Source organism: Pristiophorus japonicus, chromosome 1 (genome assembly GCF_044704955.1).
Source record: "Pristiophorus japonicus isolate sPriJap1 chromosome 1, sPriJap1.hap1, whole genome shotgun sequence".
Classification (NCBI taxonomy): Eukaryota; Metazoa; Chordata; class Chondrichthyes; family Pristiophoridae; genus Pristiophorus; species Pristiophorus japonicus.
The window spans coordinates 306885117-306911727 of NC_091977.1; the positions used below are offsets into that span (position 1 = coordinate 306885117).

Here is a 26611-nt window from a genome sequence, read left to right on the forward strand (position 1 = left end):
AAAAATCCTGACGGATCTCTCAACTCGGGTGATTCTCTTGCTTGTCTTGGGGCCCTGAAGACGACTTTCAGAGGACCGATGCCAGTGCTGTTCGGGGGCTCCATCCTCCTAAAAAGAAATCAAATAATGACATTGGATCATCCTCCAGCAGCAAACAGTCAGCATATGACTACTTGTTTTAAGTATCAGTCGTGGCTCAGTGGGTAGCACTCTCGCCGCTGAGTCAGAAGGTTGTGGGCTCAGCCATGATCATATTGAATGGTGGTGCAGACTCGAAGGGCCGAATGGCCTACTCTTGCACCTATTTTCTATGTTTCTATGTTTCTAAGTCCCACTCCAGAGGAAGGAGGGCTCCAAATTTAGAGAGTAATTTTAACTTAAGCTGCCGTGAAGTCAACAGAGTCAGATTGAGCACGGCGTAAAATGGGCAGTTGACCAAAGCTGGCCATTTCACGCCCAGCGGGTTACGTTAAAATTGCCCCCTAAATTTTGTTTGGGGCCATAATGAGTCTTTCATACAGTTTTTCAATAGGCTTTCTTTACACTGGCCAGCCAGATTGAGGTGTGTTTGACACCTCGGGTGTGTTGCAAACCTCGGGGGCTCTGACCTGATACTTCAGGCAACAGGTGCCCAAGGCACTCCAGCCATTACATTATCGGCCCCTCTATGTCATAGAAACATAGAAACATAGAAAATAGGTGCAGAAGTAGGCCATTCGGCCCTTCTAGCCTGCACCGCCATTCAATGAGTTCATGGCTGAACATGCAACTTCAGTACCCCATTCCTGCTTTCTCACCATACCCCTTGATCCCTCTAGTAGTAAGGACTTCATCTAACTCCTTTTTGAATATATTTAGTGAATTTGCCTCAACAACTTTCTGTGGTAGAGAATTCCACAGGTTCACCACTCTCTGGGTGAAGAAATTCCTCCTCATCTCGGTCCTAAATGGCTTACCCCTTATCCTTAGACTGTGTCCCCTGGTTCTGGACTTCCCCAACATTGGGAACATTCTTCCTGCATCTAACCTGTCTAACCCCGTCAGAATTTTAAACGTTTCTATGAGGTCCCCTCTCATTCTTCTGAACTCCAGTGAATACAAGCCCAGTTGATCCAGTCTTTCTTGATAGGTCAGTCCCGCCATCCCGGGAATCAGTCTGGTGAACCTTTGCTGCACTCCCTCAATAGCAAGAATGTCCTTCCTCAGGTTAGGAGACCAAAACTGTACACAATACTCCAGGTGTGGCCTCACCAAGGCCCTGTACAACTGTAGCAACACCTCCCTGCCCCTGTACTCAAATCCCCTCGCTATGAAGGCCAACATGCCATTTGCTTTCTTAACCGCCTGCTGTACCTGCATGCCAACCTTCAATGACTGATGTACCATGACACCCAGTTCTCTTTGCACCTCCCCTTTTCCTAATCTGTCACCATTCAGATAATAGTCTGTCTCTCTGTTTTTACCACCAAAGTGGATAACCTCACATTTATCCACATTATACTTCATCTGCCATGCATTTGCCCACTCACCTAACCTATTCAAGTCGCTCTGCAGCCTCATAGCATCCTCCTCGCAGCTCACACTGCCACCCAACTTAGTGTCATCCGCAAATTTGGAGATATTACATTTAATCCCCTCGTCTAAATCATTAATGTACAGTGTAAACAGCTGGGGCCCCAACACAGAACCTTGCGGTACCCCAATAGTCACTGCCTGCCATTCTGAAAAGTCCCCATTTACTCCTACTCTTTGCTTCCTGTCTGACAACCAGTTCTCAATCCATGTCAGCACACTACCCCCAATCCCATGTGCTTTAACTTTGCACATTAATCTCTTGTGTGGGACCTTGTCGAAAGCCTTCTGAAAGTCCAAATATACCACATCAACTGGTTCTCCCTTGTCCACTCTACTGGAAACATCCTCAAAAAATTCCAGAAGATTTGTCAAGCATGATTTCCCTTTCACAAATCCATGCTGACTTGGACCTATCATATCACCTCTTTCCAAATGCACTGCTATGACATCCTTAATAATTGATTCCATCATTTTACCCACTACCAATGTCAGGCTGACTGGTCTATAATTCCCTGTTTTCTCTCTCCCTCCTTTTTTAAAAAGTGGGGTTACATTGGTTACCCTCCACGCCATAGGAACTGATCCAGAGTCAATGGAATGTTGGAAAATGACTGTCAATGCATCCACTATTTCCAAGGCCACCTCCTTAAGTACTCTGGGATGCAGTCCATCAGTCCCTGGGGATTTATCGGCCTTCAATCCCATCAATTTCCCCAACACAATTTCCCGACTAATAAGGATTTCCCTCAGTTCCTCCTCCTTACTAGACCCTCTGAACCCTTTTATATCCGGAAGGTTGTTTGTGTCCTCCTCAGTGAATACCGAACCAAAGTACTTGTTCAATTGGTCCGCCATTTCTTTGTTCCCCGTTATGACTTCCCTTAATTCTGACTACAGGGGACCTACGTTTGTCTTTACTAACCTTTTTCTCTTTACATATCTATAGAAACTTTTGCAATCCGTCTTAATGTTCCCTGCAAGCTTCTTCTCGTACTCCATTTTCCCTGCCCTAATCAAACCCTTTGTCCTCCTCTGCTGCGTTCTAAATTTCTCCCAGTCTCCGGGTTCGCTGCTATTTATGGCCAATTTGTATGCCACTTCCTTGGCTTTAATACTATCCCTGATTTCCCTTGATAGCCACGGTTGAGCCACCTTCCCTTTTTTATTTTTACGCCAGACAGGAATGTACAATTGTTGTAGTTCATCTATGCGGTCTCTAAATGTCTGCCATTGCCCATCCACAGTCAACCCCTTCAGTATCATTCGCCAATTTATCCTAGCCAATTCACGCCTCATACCTTCAAAGTTACCCTTCTTTAAGTTCTGGACCATGGTCTCTGAATTAACTGTTTCATTCTCCATTCTAATGCAGAATTCCACCATATTATGGTCACTCTTCCCCAAGGGGCCTCGCACAACGAGATTGCTAATTAATCCTCTCTCATTACACAACACCCAGTCTAAGATGGCCTCCCCCCTCGTTGGTTCCTCGACATATTGGTCTAAAAAACCATCTCTTATGCACTCCAGGAAATCCTCCTCCACCGTATTGCTTCCAGTTTGGTTAGCCCAATCTATGTGCATATTAAAGTCACCCATTATAACTGCTGCACCTTTATTGCACGCACCCCTAATTTCATGTTTGATGCCCTCCCCAACATCACTACTACTGTTTGGAGGTCTGTACACAACTCCCACTAACGTTTTTTGCCCTTTGGTGTTCTGCAGCTCTACCCATATAGATTCCACATCATCCAAGCTAATGTCCTTCTGAACTATTGCCTTAATTTCCTCCTTAACCAGCAATGCTACCCCACCTCCTTTTCCTTTTATTCTATCTTTCCTGAATGTTGAATACCCCTGGATGTTGAGTTCCCAGCCTTGATCATCCTGGAGCCACGTCTCCGTAATCCCAATCACATCATATTTGTTAACATCTATTTGCACCGTCCCCATATATTAGTTTCTATGTTTTTTATTCTGCACAGCAATTCCGATCCAGAATAATTCAATGTTCGGAGTCTGAGTGGATTTGTGCATTTATTGTTGGCTTTACAGCAATGTCGGCATTCTCACAGAGGAGTTATTCCACCATCACTGATTCTAGAAATAATCCAAGTCTTGTTCCCGTGGTGGCTTAGTGGGTAAAGCACTACCCAGTATGCTCCAAGGTTCTGGCTCCTGATTCAAGAGAAAAAGAAAAATCTAAATTATTCCATTACAAGAACTGAGATAATGTGTTTGTTTTCAACTATGGTTTTATCTCTATTCGCATCATTCAATGAACGACAAGCCCAGTTTCCAATCATATGTACAGAATATGGATAGGTAGATAAATATATGTGTGTGTGTGTGTGAATTGCAGCACGTTTTATTTTTAATCTAACGTCAATACTGCAGCATTAATGTTACTGGGAAGAATATGTCTGTAATTATCGGTGTCAAAAAAATCTTATTTGGAAGGGAAGCAATTGCCACCTTAGAAACCATGTGACCAGTAAAATAATATTGCTGATAATTATAAATCAGGATATTTCAATCAAATTGGATATGCAGCAAAGAGCTGTTGTGTAAAACGGTATCCCTGCGAGCACCTCGTGATTGCTATCTGAGCAACTTTTGAAATGGAAGTGAACAAGGTGAATGTTTGTTGGGCGGAGAATGGGGTGGATAATAGCAGTTTTTAAAAAATGAGGAAAAATATTCATAATCTGCTTAATGATCAAAATAATCACACTGTACTATGTTGACGTATTGCTGGTTGGAGGGAATATTAGTCATTCCTCTACCTGCTGTTTATGGGATGTGCAGGTGCAGAATGGCTGCCATAGTAACTGTCATTGCATTTCAAGCTGTGTGAAGCGCTTTGATACAATTCAACACGATGAGTGCTATATAAATGCAAATATTAGTATTTATAATGAGGGGGAGAAAAGATAATACAGGTTGAACCTCTCTTATTCGGGACTCCCTTATCCGGTACCACTCCTCGACCGGCACCATTCCTGGCCACCGGGTGGCGCATGCACAGAACACGGCTGATCGTAATCCTTCCTTCCCTGGTCTCAGAACGTACATTAAAAAAAAATTCGTACAGGGTACTCCCCAATATAATCTTTCTCCTCGATGTCGGGGTTATTGGCTGCCTCCTCCTCATCGCACTGCTGCAACTCCTGCAGCACCAGTCCTCGGGCCGGCCGCTCCTCTGCTCAGTGTCCCTCTGAGGGGTCAGGCCGGTACCGTGTCATCGGGCCTGCTCGGGCCGCGCCAACTCTTCGGGGCCCGCTTGGGCCACCAACTTCCTCCCCTCCCCCCCCCCCCCCCCGCCGGGCCAATGACCTCCGGCAAAATCCTTCATCTGGCACAGGCCAGGTTCCGAGGATGCCGGATAATGGAGGTTCAACCTGTATTCAAAATTGACACGAGGAGAAAATAAGTTGCCTAAAGTCCACCCAACCTAATCACCACTCTGCGTGTTATGTTTGTTTTTGGTAAGTGATTAAGATCTGCTCCCTCAGCCTCTGTTTAACTATTAGTAATATCAATGTTAACAGCCAATAAACATCTGTAACCTTTTGCTTTTAGATTGATTTGGAGCTCTTGAATACAATGCTTGAAAATGGAGCAGATATCAATGCTACTGACAGATATGGACAGGGCGTTTTGCATGGGGTAATGTGGACTTGATGACGTGTTTCATTTTAGAGAAAGTATTTTCATCACAAATCATATATTATATTTAATAAAAATGCTTAGTGTAGCTTTTTTAATTATGGCTCTAAGTGCTGCATAATGATTTTAATAGTTATAAATGCTGTCTCACGAGAACTATTGTCTTTTGCAAATTGATGTTCATCTTCAAACCACAATTTGCGTTTACACAGTGCTTTTAATGTAATGAACGGTCCCAAGGGGGCAAAAGGAGATCTGTGAATTGGTTAATACAGAGCGATTCAACAAGTTGAAGTTCAAACCCTGCCTATCATCATTAAACTGTCATTAACAATAATTGTGGATATTGCCCTTCTACAGATATCTGCAGATATTCTGGAAAATCTGTTCTTCACTATTAAATATATATATAATGTATATATAAAAATAATTTCCCCTTCTTTATCAGTCATATTAGCACATTACACATACCTCTTGTGCAGTAAGTCATAAAAGCATAATAAATGGAACATTCTTAAATATGTACATCTTTGTATACTTTAGTGAAGTCTACTTGGTCAGCCTTGACTTCACTCCTTAACTAGGCTGGAGTTTAATATTTTGATATTTTAAGTAACAGTGTGTCGATATTTGATGTCTCCAAGATAAGGGGAGACTAATTGATGTCCTGTTACTGACTGCTCCAGTTTTGATCAGGACAGAGGAGCGGTGAGAGATCGGGGCCCACGAGCGTCGTGATCGGGGCCCAGGAGAGGCGAGGGTTCGGGGCCTAGGAGAGGCGAGGATTCGGAGCCCAGAAGAGGCAAGGGCCCAGGGGCAGCATGGGCCAGCCCACACTGCAATCTATGGACAGTAGGAGTATGCGTGCGCACGAGGTCTGTGCAGGAGAGCTTGGTCTCCAGTCGTTTTGGTTAACCCTTGCCACTGGATCAAGACCTAGCTCTGTCAAGCCCGTGTGGTGGCTGGTGTGCAACGGCCAGCCCACATTAAAAGAATCTACACACAGGCATCTTCCACCCTTCAATATGTAGTTCAGGACCTGGAATGTCAGGTCCCTCATTGAAACACCTGTGAACTCATCCCTTTTTGGTGTGGAAGCAAGTCATCCTCGATACGAGGGACTGCCTCATACTATACACTGTAACCTTGACACCACATGTGTGTTCGTCACTAACTGGCACTTATAACACTCAGTAGCATGCATTCAAGGAACTTCGAGGTATGTTGGATTATTCTTTCACATCCTGTTAAAATTTCAGATAAATCTGACCTGGAGAAGAGTCAAACTAAAACCTTCACAGTAACAAGAAAATACATATTCATGAACCATCAGCTTTATAACCTTATTTTAGTCTGCCATGAGAATCTGCTCATTACGTGGTTTTAAAATGGCACTTCCTTAACAGTCTAATTACATTTCGTATCTCTGTCAATAGGCTGCCCGAACATGGCATCCTGATGTTGCCAGGTTTTTGATGGAGAGGCACGCTGATGTTAATAAGCCCGATAACTATGGTATAACCCCACTGCACGTGGCTGCAGCAAAAGATTACCCTGAAATGGTTGACTTTCTTCTGGACTGTGATGGTAAGATAAATGTTTGCAGGGATAGCTATAATATGATAGCAGTGCTGTGCAAGATTTTCAAGGGAGGAAAGCTGTGTTCTTTAACCTGTCATTCAGACCCTCATAAAAAGGTATACCTGTTGGGGCATGTTGACCCAGCTGTTTCATTATTTATTTCACGGTGTCCTTGGGTTTCAGTACTGCAGCTGTTTATGCATTGTGAAGTCCTCCCCCGTATCTGCCATCTCTGGATGTTGGCTGAGAAAACTTTGGTTGGCCTGTGCCCTATGGGTCCTGCTGTCCATTGCATTGAGTACGGACAACCAGATTGGAGGAAGCAGAGATTGCGGGCCAGCTTAGTAGCCATCATTATTGGAACCTGATGAGCCTCACACAACTATATCCTGCAAAGAATCAGTCGTGCTGTGTGTAGATATTCTGTGTCCATACAATAGTATGATCTTGATTTGTTGCCAGTTGCTCAGCAGAAAAAGAATCGGTGATGTTTATGCTGGTGCACCAATATACTGGCTTTTCTGCTGTGAGGAACAAAATATTGTGCTAAGATAATGTGATGCGCACAATAACAACAAAACATAGCCACACTACAGTAACCTGAATATCACAGGAATACGTATAACTGTCATCATCCTTTTTTAGCGGATATTGAAGCGAAGACGACTGGAATGCAGCAGACGCCAGTACACTATGCGGCTAAGTATGATGCTGCTAATTCCCTGCACTGTCTGTTGAAACACGACGCTGACATGAAAGCTCGAGACTACAAACAGCGAACCCCTCTGCAACTGGCAACAGAGCTTGGTAAGATTCACCATTTATTTTTATTAAATTGGCACCTTAAGGTGTGATCTATTCTATGCCCGACAGCACTGGATGTACCGTTATGTTAGCCATAAGTACACTGCCACGCAAAATATTTATTTTCACAAGAACACAATAGTTGCAGGAGTAGGCCATTTGACCCCTCGAGCCTGCTCCACCATTTAATAAAGATCATGGCTGAGCTGATCATGGACTCAGCTCCACTTCCCCGCCTGCTCCCCATAACCCTTTAGTCCCTTATTGCTCAAACATCTGAGAAAGAGGAAAGGGGTACTGAGGGAATGATCAGCCATGATTTTATTGAATGGTGGTGCAGGCTCAAAGGGCCGAATGGCCTGCTCCTGCACCTAATTTCTATGTTTCTAATGAGTAGAGGCTCAACCTACTCAAACTTTCCTCATAAGTCAACCCCCTCATCTCTGGAATCAACCTAGTGAACCTTCTCTGAACTGTCTCCAATGCAAGTATATCTTTCCTTAAATACGGAGAACAAAAATGCACGCAGTACTCCTGGTGTGGCCTCACTAATACCCTGTACAGTTGTAGCAGGACTTCTCTGCTTTTATACTCTATCCCTCTTGCAATAAAGGCCAACATTCCATTTGCCTTCCTGATTACTTGCTGTACCTGCATACTAACTTTTTGTATTTCATGCACAAGGACACGCAGGTCCCTCTGCACTGAAGCACTTTGCTATTTTTCTCCATTTAAATTATAATTTGCTTTTCTATTTTTTTCTGCCAAAGTGGATAACTTCACATTTTCCCACATTATACTCCATCTGCCAAATTTTTTCCCAGTCACTTAGCCTATCTATATACCTTTACAGATTTCTTTTGTGTCCTCCTCACAATTTGCTTTCCCATCCATCTTTGTATCATCAGCAAACTTGGCTACATTACACTCTGTCCCTTCATCCAAGTCATTAATATAGATTGTAAATAGTTGAGGCCCCAGCACCGATCCCTGTGGCACCCCACTAGTTACTGTTTGCCAACCGGAAAATGACCCGTTTATCCCAACTCTCTATTTTCTGATTGTTAGCCAATCCTCAATCCATGTTAATATATTACCCCCAACCCCGTGAACTTTTATCTTGTGCAGTGATCTTTTCTGTGGCATCTTATCGAATGCCTTCTGGAAATCCAAATACACCACATCCACTGCTTCCCCCTTATCTACCCTGCTTGTTACATCCTCAAAGAGCTCCAGCAAATTTGTCAAACATGATTTTTCTTATCATTTTCATTTGATCTGAGTATCTGGGTCTTCACACCTTGCAGGGGCTATGCATAGCCAGCTGCTGGGGGATCTGCCTGAGACTGCCCCACCGTCCTCGCACAGCATGGACTTGTGCTACTCACTAACAGCACTGCTGAGGTGGTGCTTCAAAATCTCCATGTTCTTTAAACTCCCCAACGTTGGGTGCGACCTAGGGTACAACATTCAATTTTTTCGATTTGAGCAGCTGTGGAACGCGAGGCCTTAAGCAGCAAAATAGAAACTGTATTTTTTCTGAACCTTTTGCTCATGTTTGTTAATTCATTTTGGAGGGGTAGGAATATTCAGACCAGCATTAAAGAAATGTTGCCTCAGCACTTTCTACCAAGTTATTAGGATCTGTCTACTCTGTCTTAGCAAACAGCAGCAAATAAGTCCCCTAATACTTATTTCCATTATCCTCCTCTGATTTCTTTGTGACTCTCAGTCTTCATTACCATTTTTACCTTTTCAATATTTATGCTTGGCTTTCAGTTACTTTTGACTATCTTATTCAGCCATTCTGCTATGATTCTCCTACTCAAAAGGATATATTTTTCCATCAAAATTATTTTTGAAAATATGTCATTTTTTCTAATGCCACTTCACACAAAATCCTCCCAAGATATCTTTTCATAGCTGCCAAGTTTGCTGTGTTGTCGAACTGTACAGTTATATTTGCTGTATACAACTGGAAACCTGTCCCACTGAGGACAGGCTACCAGACCACCAGGCAGTAATCTCAGTTGCAGAGATGCAGCGAGCACAGCTTTTCAGAGCAGCAGAGATACGACCATAAGTAGATAAGGGCAGAAAAAGGCTCATTTTCCCTACTCAGGCCAGCTTGTTGTTCAATTTGTGTACAGTGCCGCTCAGAATAACGTCCATCTTTTCCAACACCAGAAAAGGTGGAAACTCTAGCAGCAGGTTGGGAGTAAAAGCGGCTCATTCCCTTGCCAACCAACTTGCCGCTTCCTTGCTGTGGTGTTAAGCAATAGGGGAGGGTCAGAAGAACCCTTGTGGAATTTGTAAAAATGGACAACCGCTAATAATGGCCCAACTCCTGATAGACGAAGGCACAGGACCAGAAAAGATCATTGGCGGGGGGGTCGGTCTCAAATTTCAAGATGCACTATATACTGTATCTTTTTATACCCTTTGGTCGTTTATTTCAGCAGAATCTATCAAGCTCCCTCTAGAATTCACTGGCACTATCCATTACCTGTGTCTATTTGGGAACGATAGCATAGTGGTTATGTTACTGGACTAGTAATCCCGCAGTATAATGATCCGGAGACTTGAGTTCAAATCCCACCACGGCAGCTGGGGAATTTAAATTCAGTTAATTAAATAAATCTGGAATAAAAAGCTAGCATCAGTAATGGGGACAATGGACCCAAGTTTCCCCAGAAGTTGCTCCTTTTTTTTTGGAGCAACTTGATTTTTCTGGACTATCATTTTAGTTGCAATTCTGGCCATTTAATTTGTGCCAGTGTAAGTGAGTTAGTTAAGTTTTTTTTTAAGTTCAGTTTTTTTTTTCAAAAGGGGGCGTTTCCAGCCATTTACCCCTGTTTTAGGCATTTGGCCAGCAAATAGTTGCTCCAAACTAACTTAGGCCAGCGTATGTTGCCACTTCTGTCCGCACAGAAAAACCTTACCTAGAGTTAAGGAATCGGAGCAAGTAACTACATTTAAAGCACCACCAAGCATCAAACAAAGCACAAAAAGTAATAAGCAATTAATTAACAAGTAAAATAGAAGGAACCCTGCACCTAAAGCACCAAGACCAAAGTAATAAGCAATCAATAAATAACAAATAAAAAAATAGAAGGAACTCTGCACCTAAAGCACCAAAATCAATCAGTAAATAACAAATAAAAAATAAAAGTCCTACCTTAGGGAATGCAGCGGGCCGCCGATGAGGAAGCCCATTCGGCCAGGGCTAGGGATGGTGTGCTTCAGCGGGCGGCCGAGTGGCGTAAGTGGACTCCCGCCCGCCGAGATGCCAGATTGGTGCGGGCGGGAGTCGGTGCCAGAACGGCGGTGGACTGCTGGCTGGAGGCTGGTCTGTCCCCGACGGTGAGTATGAAGAGCTGGAAAAAAAGGTTAGTAAACAATTTTTAAAAATTTTCTTTGCAGCGACTTACCTTGATGGGGTACTCTGAAGGTCTTCCGATGTTTGTTTTTATTTTTATTTGCAGCTCTTCAACCCTCCGTGGCCCGACTCCATCCTAATACAAAGGCAAGCGCCTTTGCTGCTGAGAATGAGAGCTCCCGCCCACTGCCGCCAGATTGACGGCGTAAGTCCCTCTTTTGCCACCGGCCGCCCTTTCAAGGACTTTATTGCCGAAAACCCTGCCCAAAGTATCGGCGGTCCTTTGGGCAGCACTTGGGCCGTCCTTGCCCTTCACCAGTTTCAGCCCCAATGTCCCTGATTGGAGTTTGTGGTTCTGTAAAATAACTTATTAGGGATTGTTTGTGCTTTAGGAGGTTGAAAACTTCAGTAAGGTTTCCCATAAGCCTTCTTTTCCTCTGGTCTAAACATTCCCAGCTACTAGCTCTTTTCTTGTAGCTCAACTGTCGAATTGCTGTGATCAGTTTAGTTGTTATCGTATGTACCTTTTCCAAAGTTGGGGTGAGCAGAATTATGCACAGTACTCCAGATGGGGACAAATTATCTCTATGCTCTATCTCTTTGACTCTACACCCTAAGGTCTTGTTTGCCTCTTTTATTGCTGTCACACACTATACTGATGTTTTCAATAAATGCCCGCCCTCTCCTATGTTGCATTATGTAGTCTACTATCATTAATTTTACATTCCCACGAGTTATTCCTCTTCCCCGTCTCACCATCGTGGGCTTGTTTGCAGTAAATTACATTTGGCACTCTTCAGCCCAATTACCCCAATCTATCCAAATCCATCTGTATTTGGTCCATATGCCTCCTGTTATTTGCAGCCTCATCCATAGAAACATAGAAACATAGAAAATAGGTGCAGGAGTAGGCCATTCGGCCCTTCTAGCCTGCACCGCCATTCAATGAGTTCATGGCTGAACATTCAACTTCAGTACCCCATTCCTGCTTTCTCGCCATACCCCTTGATCCCCCTAGCAGTAAGGATCTCATCTAACTCCTTTTTGAATATATTTAGTGAATTGGCCTCAACAACTTTCTGTGGTAGAGAATTCCACAGGTTCACCACTCTCTGGGTGAAGAAGTTCCTCCGCATCTCGGTCCTAAATGGCTTACCCCTTATCCTTAGACTGTGACCCCTGGTTCTGGACTTCCCCAACATTGGGAACATTCTTCCTGCATCTAACCTGTCTAACCCCGTCAGAATTTTATATGTTTCTATGAGGTCCCCTCTCATTCTTCTGAACTCCAGTGAATACAAGCCCAGTTGATCCAGTCTTTCTTGATAGGTCAGTCCCGCCATCCCGGGAATCAGTCTGGTGAACCTTCGCTGCACTCCCTCAATAGCAAGAATGTCCTTCCTCAGGTTAGGAGACCAAAACTGTACACAATACTCCAGGTGTGGCCTCACCAATGCCCTGTACAACTGTAGCAACACCTCCCTGCCCCTGTACTCAAATCCCCTTGCTATGAAGGCCAACATGCCATTTGCTTTCTTAACCGCCTGCTGCACCTGCATGCCAACCTTCAATGACTGATGTACCATGACACCCAGGTCTCTTTGCACCTCCCCTTTTTCTAATCTGTCACCATTCAGATAATAGTCTGTCTCTCTGTTTTTACCACCAAAGTGGATAACCTCACATTTATCCACATTATACTTCATCTGCCATGCATTTGCCCACTCACCTAACCTATCCAAGTCGCTCTGCAGCCTCACAGCATCCTCCTCGCAGCTCACACTGCCACCCAACTTAGTGTCATCCGCAAATTTGGAGATACTACATTTAATCCCCTCATCTAAATCATTAATGTACAGTGTAAACAGCTGGGGCCCCAGCACAGAACCTTGCGGTACCCCACTAGTCACTGCCTGCCATTCTGAAAAGTACCCATTTACTCCTACTCTTTGCTTCCTGTCTGACAACCAGTTCTCAATCCATGTCAGTACACTACCCCCAATCCCATGTGCTCTAACTTTGCACATCAATCTCTTGTGTGGGACCTTGTCGAACGCCTTCTGAAAGTCCAAATATACCACATCAACTGGTTCTCCCTTATCCACTCTACTGGAAACATCCTCAAAAAATTCCAGAAGATTTGTCAAGCATGATTTCCCTTTCACAAATCCATGCTGACTTGGACCTATCATGTCACCTCTTTCCAAATGCACTGCTATGACATCCTTAATAATTGATTCCATCATTTTACCCACTACCGATGTCAGGCTGACCGGTCTATAATTCCCTGTTTTCTCTCTCCCTCCTTTTTTAAAAAGTGGGGTTACATTGGCTACCCTCCACTCCATAGGAACTGATCCAGAGTCAATGGAATGTTGGAAAATGACTGTCAACGCATCCACTATTTCCAAGGCCACCTCCTTAAGTACTCTGGGATGCAGTCCATCAGGCCCTGGGGATTTATCGGCCTTCAATCCCATCAATTTCCCCAACACAATTTCCCGGCTAATAAGGATTTCCCTCAGTTCCTCCTCCTTACCATGTACATTAATGGCCGGTAGGAATGCCAGCAAGAAAGTGTAATCACACAGAGTGCCTGAGGTATGCATTGTGAATGTACAGAAAGCATTATAATATCTGGTACATTTAATATAGAAACATAAAAATTGCATCATCTGCCCCCCCCACCAGAGGTTTGTAGGTCATGAAGACTTGCATAAGTATGTAATTTTGTGGACTAGTTTAGCGTAATACAATTATTGGTGGAGCCAACTCTTCAAAAAAAATTGGAATGAGAGTTTGTGCGTACTTTCTATAGTTAACTCAAGTATCCTAATGCCTGTGATGTATTGAATTGTAAATATTGGGCAGTAGTTTCTGTTTCTACCGAACATTCCTCTGGTCACTAAATCGTTCTCGTTTATGATGTTCCCTCTCAGATCGAACTGAGTCAGCTCGATTGTTACTACAGTTTCAAGCAGATGCAGGAGCTTGTGATAATACAGGACAATTATGCCTGACATTGATGGCTGCAAGCATGCCTCAACTTGTGAGTAAATAGAAATAGTAATTTAATATTCGCAATGGTCTGGAATTTGCAGTCAGCGGCAAAAAAAAGGCGTTGACTGCTAGCCTCGAAGAAAGCTGCCCACAGAGGTCGGCGAGAAGTTTGGCTTTTTCGATGTACAGTTGAGATCAGTGCAGTGTAATGGGAATCCCATAGCGCGAGCTGCTGCGACGGCAACAAGCTGTCTAAGCAGCCAATCACAATGCAGCATTCTCACAGACAGGGAACCAGGAGGTGAAGAAGCTGCATTTATTCTGACTTTAAAAAAATGTTCTACAGAACAAAACAAAGATTGGGGCTCTTACATGGGGAAAAGGTAAACCTGAATAAAGATGAACAAATTTTTTTTTAAATCTCTTTTTTTTAAGTTTCTTAAAAATTGTAATTTTTACTATAATGGAGAAATTTGATACTCCACAAAATTAAAATTCGTTTTTCAAGGCCATATCGTTTGTTTAGCAGTAATACACTGTTAAAACCCCAATTATACCTAATCCAACAAGTCTAACCTTTACTGGGATATTTAACAGTGATATTACCACGGATTTCCCTGATTACACTGATTGCCGGCTTTGGGGGAGGGGCGGGGGCACAGATCAGCCAGTGTCAGAAAAGTGACTGACTACCATCCTAACGTGGAAATCCTGAAATTGCTGTCAGTTTCAAAGGGGCAACAACAGCGAATGCTGTTCGTTTGCTGTTATTTCCCGCTGCAAATTCCGGGCCAATGCCATGATCCTGCTCCATTCTGTCTCAGTGATCTTCTACAGCCATATGTCTCCCCTTGCACCTTCCACTCCTCTGAACCAGATTACCGTTCATCTACCTCCTTCCACTCCACCTCCCAAGGCTGATTTATCAGTCTACACCATTCCCCTGTGGAATTCTCTCCCAAAAGCATTTATCCTACCACCGCCTGCCTGCCTGCCTTCAAATGTCTCCTAAAAATTTGAGTTTGCCTTTGTTCTCCCCCGACTAGATATCCCACATATTTCTCCCCGATCGCCGCCTTTTTCTTCTTTTACATGAGGAGTATTATATAGGTGCAAGTTGTTATTGTTCACCACTTCTCTCGACTCCTCCACAGTCTCTAAATCGTCAGACTGCTTGCCCAACATCCAGCACTGAATGAGCAGAAATTTTCTCCAATTAAATATTGGGAAGTCTGAACTCATTGTCTTTGATCCCCATTATGAACTCTGTTCCCTAGCCACTGACTCCACCCCTCTCCCTAACATTTGTCTGAGGCTGAACCACACTGTTCGCAACTTTGGTGTCATACCCGAAATAAGCTTCCAACCAACTATCAGCACCATAACTAAGACGGCCTATTTCCACCTCCGCAACTTTGCCCGCCTCCGCCCCACCTCAGCTCGTCTGCTACTGAAACCCTCATCCATGCCTTTGTTACCTCTAGACTTGACTATTCCAATGCACTCTTGCCTGGCCTCCCACATTCTACCCTACGTAAACTTGAGGTCATCCAAAACTTGTTTCTTAACATGCACCAAGTCCCATTTACTCATCACCCCTATGCTCGTTGACCGACATTGCTTCCCTCGCTTTTTTAATTCTCATCCTTGTTTTTAAATCCCTCCATGGCTTCGCCCTTCCCTATCTCTGTAATCTCCTCCAGCCCCACAACACTCCCCCCGCCCCCCCGCCCCCGCCCCGAGATAAATGCGCTCCTCAAATTCTGCCCTCTTGGGCATCCCTGATTATAATTGCTCAGTCATCAATGGCCGTGCCTTCTGTTGCCCAGGACCTAATACCCCCCTAAAACTCTCCGCCTCTCAACCTCCCTTTCCTCCTCTAAGATGCTCCTTAAAACCTACCTCTTTGACCATCTGCCCTAATTTCTCCTCATGTGGCTCAGTCAAATTTTTGTCTTCTAACATTCATGTGAAGTGCCTTGGAATGCTTTACTGTGTTATATAAATACAAGTTTTTGTTGTAGGATTCCACTATATGGTGTGCACTGACCTCCCAGGTCCGGAGATCTCAAGTTTTGCCCCTGCTCTGTGCAGAGCTACTTAGGGTGACAATAAAGTGCTACACTTGGTGTTCGTGTACCTGCGGTGGAGGAGGGGTAAATGAGCCAGGGTTGCTGCTCCTACTTCTTGTCCAGCGACCCTTGCTGTTGGGTGTACTAACTAATGCCCACAGTCTAGGAGTACACAAGGCGAATGGCTCCTTGGGTTAGGTACCAGAGGGAATTGTACTCTTGCGTGAGAAGCCACTTTCATGAAAGGTAGGGAAGAGGAGAGAAAGTTGGAAGGATTTGTATATAATCTCAGAATGTCGAAAGAAAGAAAGCCATGCATTTATATAGCGTCTTCCACGACCTCGGGACGTTCCAAAGTGCTTTACGACCAATGAAGTAGTTTTGAAGTGTAGCCACTGTTGTAATGTAGGAAGCACAGCAATGATGTATAAATCATCTTTTTCCCTAAATCTCATAGGCAGAAATAGCTTTGGATCAGTTTCTCATTAAGGACAGACCTAACCGAAAACAGTACTTCATGCTGAACATTCTGATACCCCAACCTTCAGGTGAGCTGACTCATTCATCAATTAAATTAGCATGCTGTTTTACAACTCTTTTGTTGCAAATAAATAAACAGTTAATCCAAGTGCCCCCTCATTAAAGGGTGGGGGGTGGGGGGACACTCCAAAAACTTTTCAGGTGCCCTTTTTTTGGTTTTTTTGGTGTTTTTTGTGGGGTTTTTTAGGGTGCCGAGAGGCAAATTATACTAGTGCCCCCTGACTCGGGGGCATGTTGTTTTACAGCTTGACTCATTGAGCCTCAGCTGAATACTCAGGACCCATGTGCAAGTATTTTAATCTAAGACTTCCACAATTATCAAGGGACATCTGATTGCTGAACAAGTTAGACTCATGCCCAATCTAAGATATAACAGGGCTCTCTTATATCACATGGCATGCCACTGATGCATGCTCCACCTGCATACTTACCAAAAACCTCTTTGTACAATTATGGATGAAATGAGTGATATAACTGTAGTACCACTTCAACTGTTTATTCAAAACACATGTGAAGCAGGTCATTCACAACTTGTTAGTGGACAGCACAGTCCCTGTGCTATGCTGTTTGCCCAGAAGCATCTTTGTTGCTCTTCTTTGAATCTTCTCAATAACATTTTCCAAGATAATTACACGCAAATTTCCAAAGTGGCTTCTTTAGAGATCTTGAATAATTTGTGTTGGCATTCCAGTGCTTGGATAGCTTTGCTGATCAGAGCTGCACATTAGCTGGCGACTTTCAATGAACATTCAGCAGCTCCAAATCCTCTTTTCCACCTTTGCAAATGGCCCTTTGTGTTGCTCTTTGTGACTGGTGGGTTCCACGTAGAATCTTTGTTTTGATTTCCCTTCACCTTCACTATCAGAATTTAGTTTGTTGTTTTAGCCAAATTTATTTAAAAATCAGTTTGGGTAGGGCCAATCCAACCTGGAAAACATTTTAGTGGTGTGACTGCTTTAAGGAGTGGTACTTGATTGTGACAAGTACTTGGTGAAGCGAGCGAGCAAGACTTGCCTGGCTCTGCATTTGACCAGTCTGCTTCAAAGTAGGACCTTCCATTGTGTTGCCTTCCAGGACATGTGGGTCCTGCGAGACATTTTTATTTTGACCCTCCTGATTTCACAATTTTCATTTAATTTTGCTACACTCATTTATGTTTTGTTTAAATATTAATTTTGGTGGGCCTACCCAACCCAGAAAATGTAATGGTGTCATCTCTTGATTGTCTCTCATTGACGCTAAGTTTGAGTGACTCCTGCATTTATACTGGCCTGCTGCAAATTAAATCCTGTTTGTTATCTTACCTTCTGTGACCAGTGGGCACTGCACAGAATTTTTTGTTTTGATTTTCCTACTTTCATTTAATTTGGCAATTTCAGTTAATTTTTCTTTTTAAGATATGTTTTGTTTGAGAAGTCCCTGTTATTTGAATGGTCTCACCTGTTAAAAGGAGGCGATTAATGTACCCTGGTTGGCTAGACCTTTCCCCAAACTCTTAGTCCCATTGGCTTTTCTAAAAAGGACCTCTTCATTTTATTTTCTTTCGACAGCACTCACACACAATTCCCCATTTGTGAAGTCCAGGGTGCAACCTGCTCCCAGGCCCTGCCATGCCACTTCTGAGACAACCAATAGGAGGCACATTGATGAGAATGACCTGCATTCCAGTTTATCTTTTCAAACCCTCCATCCCTCCTTTCAAGGAAATGCCTCTCCAATAGTCCAGTTGTGAGTGGGAATCTTCAATGCTTGGAAAAACACCAAAAGGATTGATGATAATGCTGGTTCTTCCAATGGATGAGAGAGTTTGTCCAGTGCTAAACTGGGCCATGCCGACAAGGAAGGTTCCAGCTTCTATCCTCAGTCTATACGAGTTAGGGACACGACAATTGCCCTGCACAGCCCTGAGTCTGAGAATAGAAATTCAATCAGGGTTCTTGCTGCTGATTGTCCAACGGCCTATGTCAGAAGTGTGAATATGTGGGCAAGACCAGGCTCGCTTGTGATGCCCCAATGTAGAATAGTTTGCTCACACTCACCAGCAAGGCTCCTGCATGAACAAAATGACCATTTGGGTTCATACTGGAGGTTATCTGGCACCTAAGGAACTGGAGCATAGTAAAGTATTAGCACCTGCAGGAGAGGAGCAGATTAAACTGTCAAGGATTAAAACAGAAAATGGTTCAGAACTGCAAGAATGCAGCAGGCATTATGTGTCCTGACGAATAATAGCAACTTAGAAGTTATGATAATATAAATATTAATCTAGAAAGTGACATTTAATAGAAAAATGTATTTTGCAATATAGCTACACTTTTTCCAATACACAGATTTCAATATTCGAAATCTCTTGAGAAGGTAAAATAATTCATTTGAATTTGAAAGGTGGTTGTTGTAATGTTTGCTGATCAGGTTTGTTCTGACTCATCAGGCTGGTGTCCCAGATACCAGCTGACTGCAAGTTGGGAAATATGCATCTAACGGCCTCTGAAAGGAGTTCCGAAAACGGATGTTTCTGTGTCAGTTCTAATCTGCCTCAAAATACAATACCTAAAATTAGTCTGGAGTATTGGCAGCAAAAATGAAATAAGCGAGCAGGAATCAGAAAAATGAGAGATGCGTAAATGATAGCAAAGCTGCTATTTGTTATTAGCTGTGACCATAATGAAGTTAGTGTTGGTAATATTTATATTACAACTTGATATCGATCACCAAGACAATTCATATTAGTCCCAAAATTCTACAACCGTTCCAGTGAATTCCTGCCGTAACTTCACAGAAGCCATAATACATCGGGTCCCGGGCACTGGGCTCAGTCTCCAGAATGATCCTGTGGGGACATGACCTCTGCCCTTCTTTACCAGGCCATTGATGTAAGTGGGTGGGACCAAGAGCACAGACTTCCAAAGTGGGTATTCCTGCACCTTGACCCTCAGTCGTGACCCGATGTAGGGTGAATTCATGTGTGCCTGGTGAGCCTAGGTGTACCTCACTGACAGGGGTGGACATGTATCTCACCTGGGAGACCAGTCATGTTAAGGGGCTGAAAATGTTTTGTTATATATTATAAGTGACCCCTGGCATTAGGGGCATCCTCTAGGACGCAAGAGTGGGGAGGGCGCAGCAAACTTCACCCAGCACTTCCAAGCTCTTTAGCCCCAGAAGTGCTCCAGCTATATTTTTCCAAAAGGCCACCTACTCACAGGCCTTTTCCTTTCTCACAAACTAGGTAAGTTCAGGAATAAAACCAATACTCCGGACAGATTTCCAGTATTATGGACAGATCCTAGCACTTACACTGGATTGCCCTCCTCCACCCTGTAGAATATCAGTGTCATTAACTTTGCCTTTCCACTCGGGTTTGAAAATATACTGGCAGGTGCACAGTCCTATGAGCCTTCAGAATGATCACATTTTCTAGATTCTTTCTTTCTGAATGTGGTTCTCTTCATGGCAAATCCTGTCACTATTACACCACAGTGTATACACTCTGGGATGTCACTGGAATTACTCTGCAAAACTCACTTTGCAAGGGCATCATTTAAAAAACACCAGCTTTTAGCTTGGATTCTCTTTGAAGTCATAATGCAGTGAAGCACCATACTGAGTAGCGAAAAGAAGTGACAAGCTTGGAATTCATAAATTTATTATAAATGAACTGAAACCCTTGCTTAGCAGAGATGGTTTATGGTGGAGGTAAAGAATGATGGCCAGATGCTGCACTTGCAACTTAATCGAATACTGTAGTAACTTGTATAGATCACGAAAATTGCACTTGATATTCAGTAACGCTGTGATTTTTTTCAAAATCTCCTTTGAAATAGAGACCAATAACAGTCGCGCCAAGTCCTTAGTAAGTATTACCTCAGTTTTGATAACTAGTGTTATGCCAAGATTCTGGGAAAAGCCTCTGTTCTCACTGAATGGTTTGAGCACAGATTGATTGTTACATGAGGCTTCTCGAGTCTAACAATCAATCACTAGCTCATACCTATGAGCTAAGAATAGTCCAAGATCTTTACTGGACCTGATCCTAATGCTGCCTCTTTTATGTTTTCACTGGGATTATTGAATGAGTGCATTGAAGTTCTCTTGCATATTTAAATTAGAAGTGCGTGCTCTTTAATCTGGGTAGTATTCAGAGGTCAAATGCAAGCTGGTTCTTCAGAGATAGAATGAACAATAGATGGTGAACAAAATAATGAGTCCCAGAATGCTGCCAAAAATTAATACAAGTGGAATAGTTGAAATGTAGTCATCAAATTTTAATGTCGCACTTTATTTTTCTGCATCAAATGAATTTCTTTTAAAAGACTATTGTTTTATTTATTTATTCTTGCAAAGCAAAGGTCACCAACTGGAGACAGCTCCTGTGAAGTGCCTTGGGAAGTTTTACTACATTAAGGCACTATATAAATACAAGTTGTTGTTGTTGTACTATGATAAGGCCATCATGCTTGAGAGAAAATGTAGTTGTGGCTAGAAAATGTTGCTGTGTTCACAGGAAATAATTTTTGCACGAGTAAGATTTTTTAAACTTATGAACTAGTTTGTGTAAACAAACTTTATTGTGTATTTTTAAAAACTAATAAACAGAACCTCCTACAAATAACATTTCAGCATTCAATATCTGAACTGATTTTTCAAATTTATTAAATAGATTAGAATGTGGAACTCACTACCACAGGAAGCGGTTAAGGCAAATGGCTTAGATGCTTTCAAAAGGAAACTAGATGAGTACGAAAGAAAAGGGAATAGAAAGATATGGTGAAAGGCTGAGGTGAGGTAAATGGAATGGGAGGAGATTCATGTGGCGCATAAACACCAGCACAGACTAGTTGGGCTCAATGGCCAGTTTCTGTGCTGTATATTTTATGCAATTCTATGTAATTCAGTTGAAAGCGCAATAATAATACAACATTCCAGAGTGGTATAATAGCAATTTATGTTCTTAGCTGGGTCATCAGGGTCAGGCACCAAATGGAGGTAAAACACTTTCTCATGGTAAGAGATGGAAGCTGATGGATGAGTCCTTGGAGGCAGTCATATTACTACTGTAAATGAGCCAAAGGTGGGCAATGGAAGCATTACAAGAGCACCCCCAAAGCCTCCCTGATAAAGTGCAACATCCTCACTGGGTCTCATCGTCGAGAGCATGCAGAAACCAAGCGCAGGCAGCGGAAAGAACATGCGGCAAACCTGTCCCACCCACCCCTTCCCTCAACGACTATCTGTCCCACCTGTGACAGGGACTGTTCAGCCACCTAAGGACTCATGTTAAGAGTGGAAGGAAGTCTTCCTCGATTCCAAGGGACTGCCTATGATGATGATGTAACTTCAGTACAGTTATAGTGTTATTGCAACCTGATACTGGAACGAAGCTGAGTGAGAATCCATGGAAGATGTAGTCTCACTCTACTTTGTTTCGGAGCCAGTGCGGGTCTTGATGTTCGATTCACACTACGCAAGTTTATTGTTGGTGTGAAGTTGAAACTGCTTTGCACTGGTGCTGAGGACATCACATGCATGCATCGTAAACGCTGTTATTGTGCATCTCCTGTGGCTGGTTATAGAGTATTATTGACGTAATCTGCCCTCTCATTTGGGGAATGGGAAGGCAGTGAACTACAACTACAAGAGAATTTTCCTTTTATGCTTCCAAAGAGTTTGGTTTCCTCTTTAATGCCAAACAATTCTGTTGCCCTCAACAATTCTTTACTTTCTACGAAGCCATCCAAGACTTGAATACTGCTCCCATATATTTGGAGGTTCTTCAAACCATTTTCTCACACTCCTTGACGTGTTACCAGAAAAAGTTTCTTATAGATAGCCTCTGGCTTCCAATTTTTCACATTGTTCTCTCTGTCACAGTCTTTCTTGTCTTTGTATGGATACTGCTATAACCATTGCTCTTCTGAAATCTCCTCCCTATCTTGTTCTTCCTTAGCTCCACATGTACTGTCTTGCATACTCTTCCACCCTTCTACATGCTCATTGTGTTGAATCAAGGTACCATTCACAGTCTCTTCCACAATTCATTCTCTGCTGGGACCACTAAACTGTGCTCATTGAGTCTTCCCTTCTACAGTATCTGAAACCCAAATTTGTCATCACCTAGCCACTAGTTCTTTATTTATCCTGTCTCGTCTCCTAATTTGTTTTAACCTTGGTCCCGACCTTCACAATGGCCATTGGTTCGTCTAACAAGGCTTCTTTATTAAAAAAGAAATTGCTCAACATCCACAAGATACTTGCAGTTATACGGTTTCAGGTGCTGGATACAGCTTGCAACATTGTTATGCAGTGCACAACACAAATTGGTGAGTGCACATGATACAATGGTATCTGACAAGTCACAGGGCTTGAAACAAACTATATTTGAAAATATGGCACAATGGTGTCAATATTTCATTGTCATTTTTCTGGTTATGATTTTGTTTAAAAACGCAGCAAAACACAAAATTATTTTTTCTGATATATAATTGTGTCTTTTTTATGTTCGCATATTGTAAATTCAATTAAATTACATTACAATTGTGAAATCACCATATAGTGGATTGTTAATATATTAATACCTTCTGAGAGTATCTTTAACACTCAGCAATCAAAAACTAAGTAAGTCTGAGGCTATGCCATTCTTTAGTCACTAAAATGCTTCTCTCTGTTTGCCTACAAATATGATTCAGCTTGAAGTGATTGTTCAATATCGACAGCTGGACCTCATCATGCATCCTGTCGTGCAGAAATTAATTAAAATTAAATGGAAACACTTTGGAAAGTAAGTGTAATTTTCTCCAATTAATCATTGGGAAGACTGAAGCCATTGTCTTTGGTCCATGTCACAAACTCTGTTCCCAAGCCATTGATTTCATCCCCCATCCTGGCCACTGTCTCAGGCTGAACCAGACTGTTTGCAACCTTGGCATCCTATTTGACCCTGAGCTAAGTTTCCAACTCCATAGCCTCTCCATCACCAAGACTGTCTTCTTGCACCTCCGTAACATCGCCCGATTCTACCCCGTCTCAGCTCATCTGCTCCTGAAACCCTCATCCATGCCTTTGTTACCTCTAAACTCAACTATTCCAATGCTCTCCTGGCAGGACTTCCATTTTCCACCCTTCCTAAACTTAAACTCATCCAAAACTCTGCTGCTTATCTCCTAACTCACACCAAGTACTGTTCGCCCATCATCTCTGTGCTCGCTGACCTACATTGGCTCCCGGTCCCCAAACACTTTGATTTAAAAAAAATTCTCATCCTTGTGTTCAAATCTCTCCATGGCCTCACCCCTCCCTATCTCTTTAATCTCCTCCAGCCCTACAACTCTCCAAGAATTCTGCGTTCCTCCAATCCTGGTCTCTTAACCATCCCCCTCACTTCTTTCATCCCACCATTGGCGGCCGTGCCTTCAGCTGTGTAGGCCCTAAGCTCTGGCATTCACTTCCAAAACTTCTCCACCTTTCCATCTCTCTCCTCCTTTTAAGACAATCTTTAAAACCTACCTAATATCTCCTTTGGATCGGTGTCAATTTTTGTCTGATTAATCCTGTAAAGCACCTGGGGACATTTGAACGTTGAAGGCGCTATATAAATGCAAGCTGTTGTTGTACGGGTAATGTTTCTATATCAGCTTAATTATGTGATTAAACTTCTTAGTTTTCTGAGCATAAGAGTAAGCTCACAATTTGTTTTGCTTTTATTTAGGAGAGGCGTAGCGATTATGTTGTCCTTAAATATCCTCTTCATTATTTTTTGGACTTTTTTGGGACTTAGTTCATCGCTGTCAAATGCCAAACAATTAAATTATGAACTACCTGGTGTAAGTACAGTATTTCTACTTCAACTCAAAATATATCAAATTATATGTGTAAAAAGAAACTAGGGTCGAATTTACTTTTGGTGGGCAGTGGGAGAAGCGCTTGCCCGGCTTGTTCACTGTCCTTGCCAAGAGCCCGGAGCTATTTTGAGGGCCGGACCTCATTTCAATATTGCTGGTGAACTGCCAGTGCTGTTCTGGAATTCACAGGTAGCTGGCCAGTTTGGGGGCAGTGGGCATTTTAGCGGTTCCAACATGGAGCCAAGCCAGAAATGTTATCTTCGAGGTGATTAGAGGGTGGGGGTTGTAGTCTCAATGGTGGGTGGGGTGGGGGGGTGGGGTGGAGGTGGACATGGCAGGCCAGCAGCTGGTCAGAAGATTTTTTTATGAGGCCAGGAGAAACATTCATGTTCCTCCTGACCATCAGAGGGGTATTCAGCGGTGGTACCAGAGGAGGACCATGTGCAGCCTTCATGCTCTGCCCAAATCTTCAAAATTGCTTTGGGATCCTACGTACGTCATAAGACCCCGAATACCATATTACAATTAAGCTGCTGTGGAGGCCCTCGGGTAAATGGTGTCAGGCAAGAATGGGGCGGTAAGTGTATTTTCTTACCATGAATTTTGGGGCCCTGCTGCCCCCTTCCAGTCAGGCGGAGGGAGTTGAAATCAACCCCATTAACTTTTAGATTGCATATACGTATAGTATGACAAACTTCTGGTTTCACTTAGTGTATACAAACAAAATTATATCATGGTCTTATGTTCATGGCTAGCTAGATTCCTCTTCAATATCTGTGCTGTAGTTGATGGATTATCCTGACTCCATTTGCTTCAACTAATTTGGTTCCCAGGGCTCTGCTCTCCATTCCACTCTGTTCCTTCTCCCAATCAATAACCTTCTCCATTCATGATCTAACCCTATCAACTTATTTGCTAATTAACTCATTGTACATTCATCCACCTTCTTCAGATTGTTTGCCTTCAGTGCAAACAATTTTCATTGTTTCTGAAGTGCAGTGGCTGGATCATTACATCAATTACCTATGCCCTTTAATAACAAAATGGTACACCTGTCTTTTTCTATTCTTCAAACAGACAGTTCTTTTATGTCTTTTGCAAATTCAAACAACAGCTGCCATGTCTTTTATGGTGCCACCCTTAGTTTTTCTTTTCAGTGGTATTCTTTGCTTCATTCACTTCTCTGATCTCAAATGGAACTCTCACGTCTATTTTTTGTTTTAAAAAAAAAAAAGCTCGTTCCTCTTTTGCAACTAAATACTTCTTTTGCATCCAAGTCTGTCCAAGATTTAAATATTACTCCTGTTATGTCTTGAATAAAGAGTCAGACCAGATACTGCAAGCTCAAAGTAAAGTGTGACCATAGTCCTTTATTACAGATCTTAGAGTGCCTCTCCAGCCTGTGAGCCCTCCTTATATACAGGTGCTCCTAAGGGATTGTGGGATCCCTTAGGACTCCAGGGAGTAAATCCTCTGGTGGTTAGACATGGTATTTACAGGTTTACATACATAACAACTCCCATATCAGGGGAGAAATGTTCTAACATGTCTTTTGCATGCCTGGGCAGGATACAAGAAATAGCTTGTCAACTGATAAGCATTCCTCTCTTACCTTTCCAATCATTCCCTCTATCCATTGCAACCTTTCTTTTCTGCCTGTATTTTCAGAGTAGCTATTTGTATTAAGTTTCCCTTCTGTGCATGCATCTCCTGACGCATGCACAGAAGCGAGAGTTAGGACAAATAGTCTCCGACTCCGCCCCCCACCCCCCAACAGTTTACACTAACCCTTTTCTGCACATGTGCCCATCCGCAGTGCCGATCCATCCTCTGACCAGTCGACCACGTTGCCTCCGAGCAGCCCCGCTCCACGTTGTGGATATGTAAAGAAGCTGGCCGCTGCCAAGCAATCCCAGCCCCTCGTTGCCTCCACTGCAGCTCCGAGCCTCCGATCCATCTGGACCCAAAAGGACCTGCGGTCGGCCGAGAGAGGAGTGGAAGAGAGAGAGACGTGGGGGTGGGGGGGGGGGTGGTGGTGTAGGGGGTGGTGTGGGAGTGGGGTGGAGAGAGAGAGAGAGAGAGATAGATAGACTGGGGGTGGGGAGGGGGGAGAGAGAGAGAGAGACTGGGGGTGGGGGAAGAGAGAGAGA

General features: G+C 43.2%; 1 protein-coding gene across 1 annotated transcript in view; it reads left to right on the plus strand.

Moving 5' to 3' along the window:
• LOC139263576 (transient receptor potential channel pyrexia-like) overlaps positions 1 to 26611 on the plus strand; it is a 96023-nt gene that overhangs the window by 44161 nt on the left and 25251 nt on the right. The window contains exons 6-13 of the mRNA XM_070879746.1: positions 5161 to 5247; positions 6684 to 6849; positions 7486 to 7635; positions 13951 to 14060; positions 16541 to 16631; positions 20448 to 20476; positions 23310 to 23401; positions 24329 to 24443. Coding sequence (XP_070735847.1) covers positions 5161 to 5247; positions 6684 to 6849; positions 7486 to 7635; positions 13951 to 14060; positions 16541 to 16631; positions 20448 to 20476; positions 23310 to 23401; positions 24329 to 24443 — 840 coding nt within the window. The remainder of the gene's footprint in view (positions 1 to 5160; positions 5248 to 6683; positions 6850 to 7485; positions 7636 to 13950; positions 14061 to 16540; positions 16632 to 20447; positions 20477 to 23309; positions 23402 to 24328; positions 24444 to 26611) is intronic.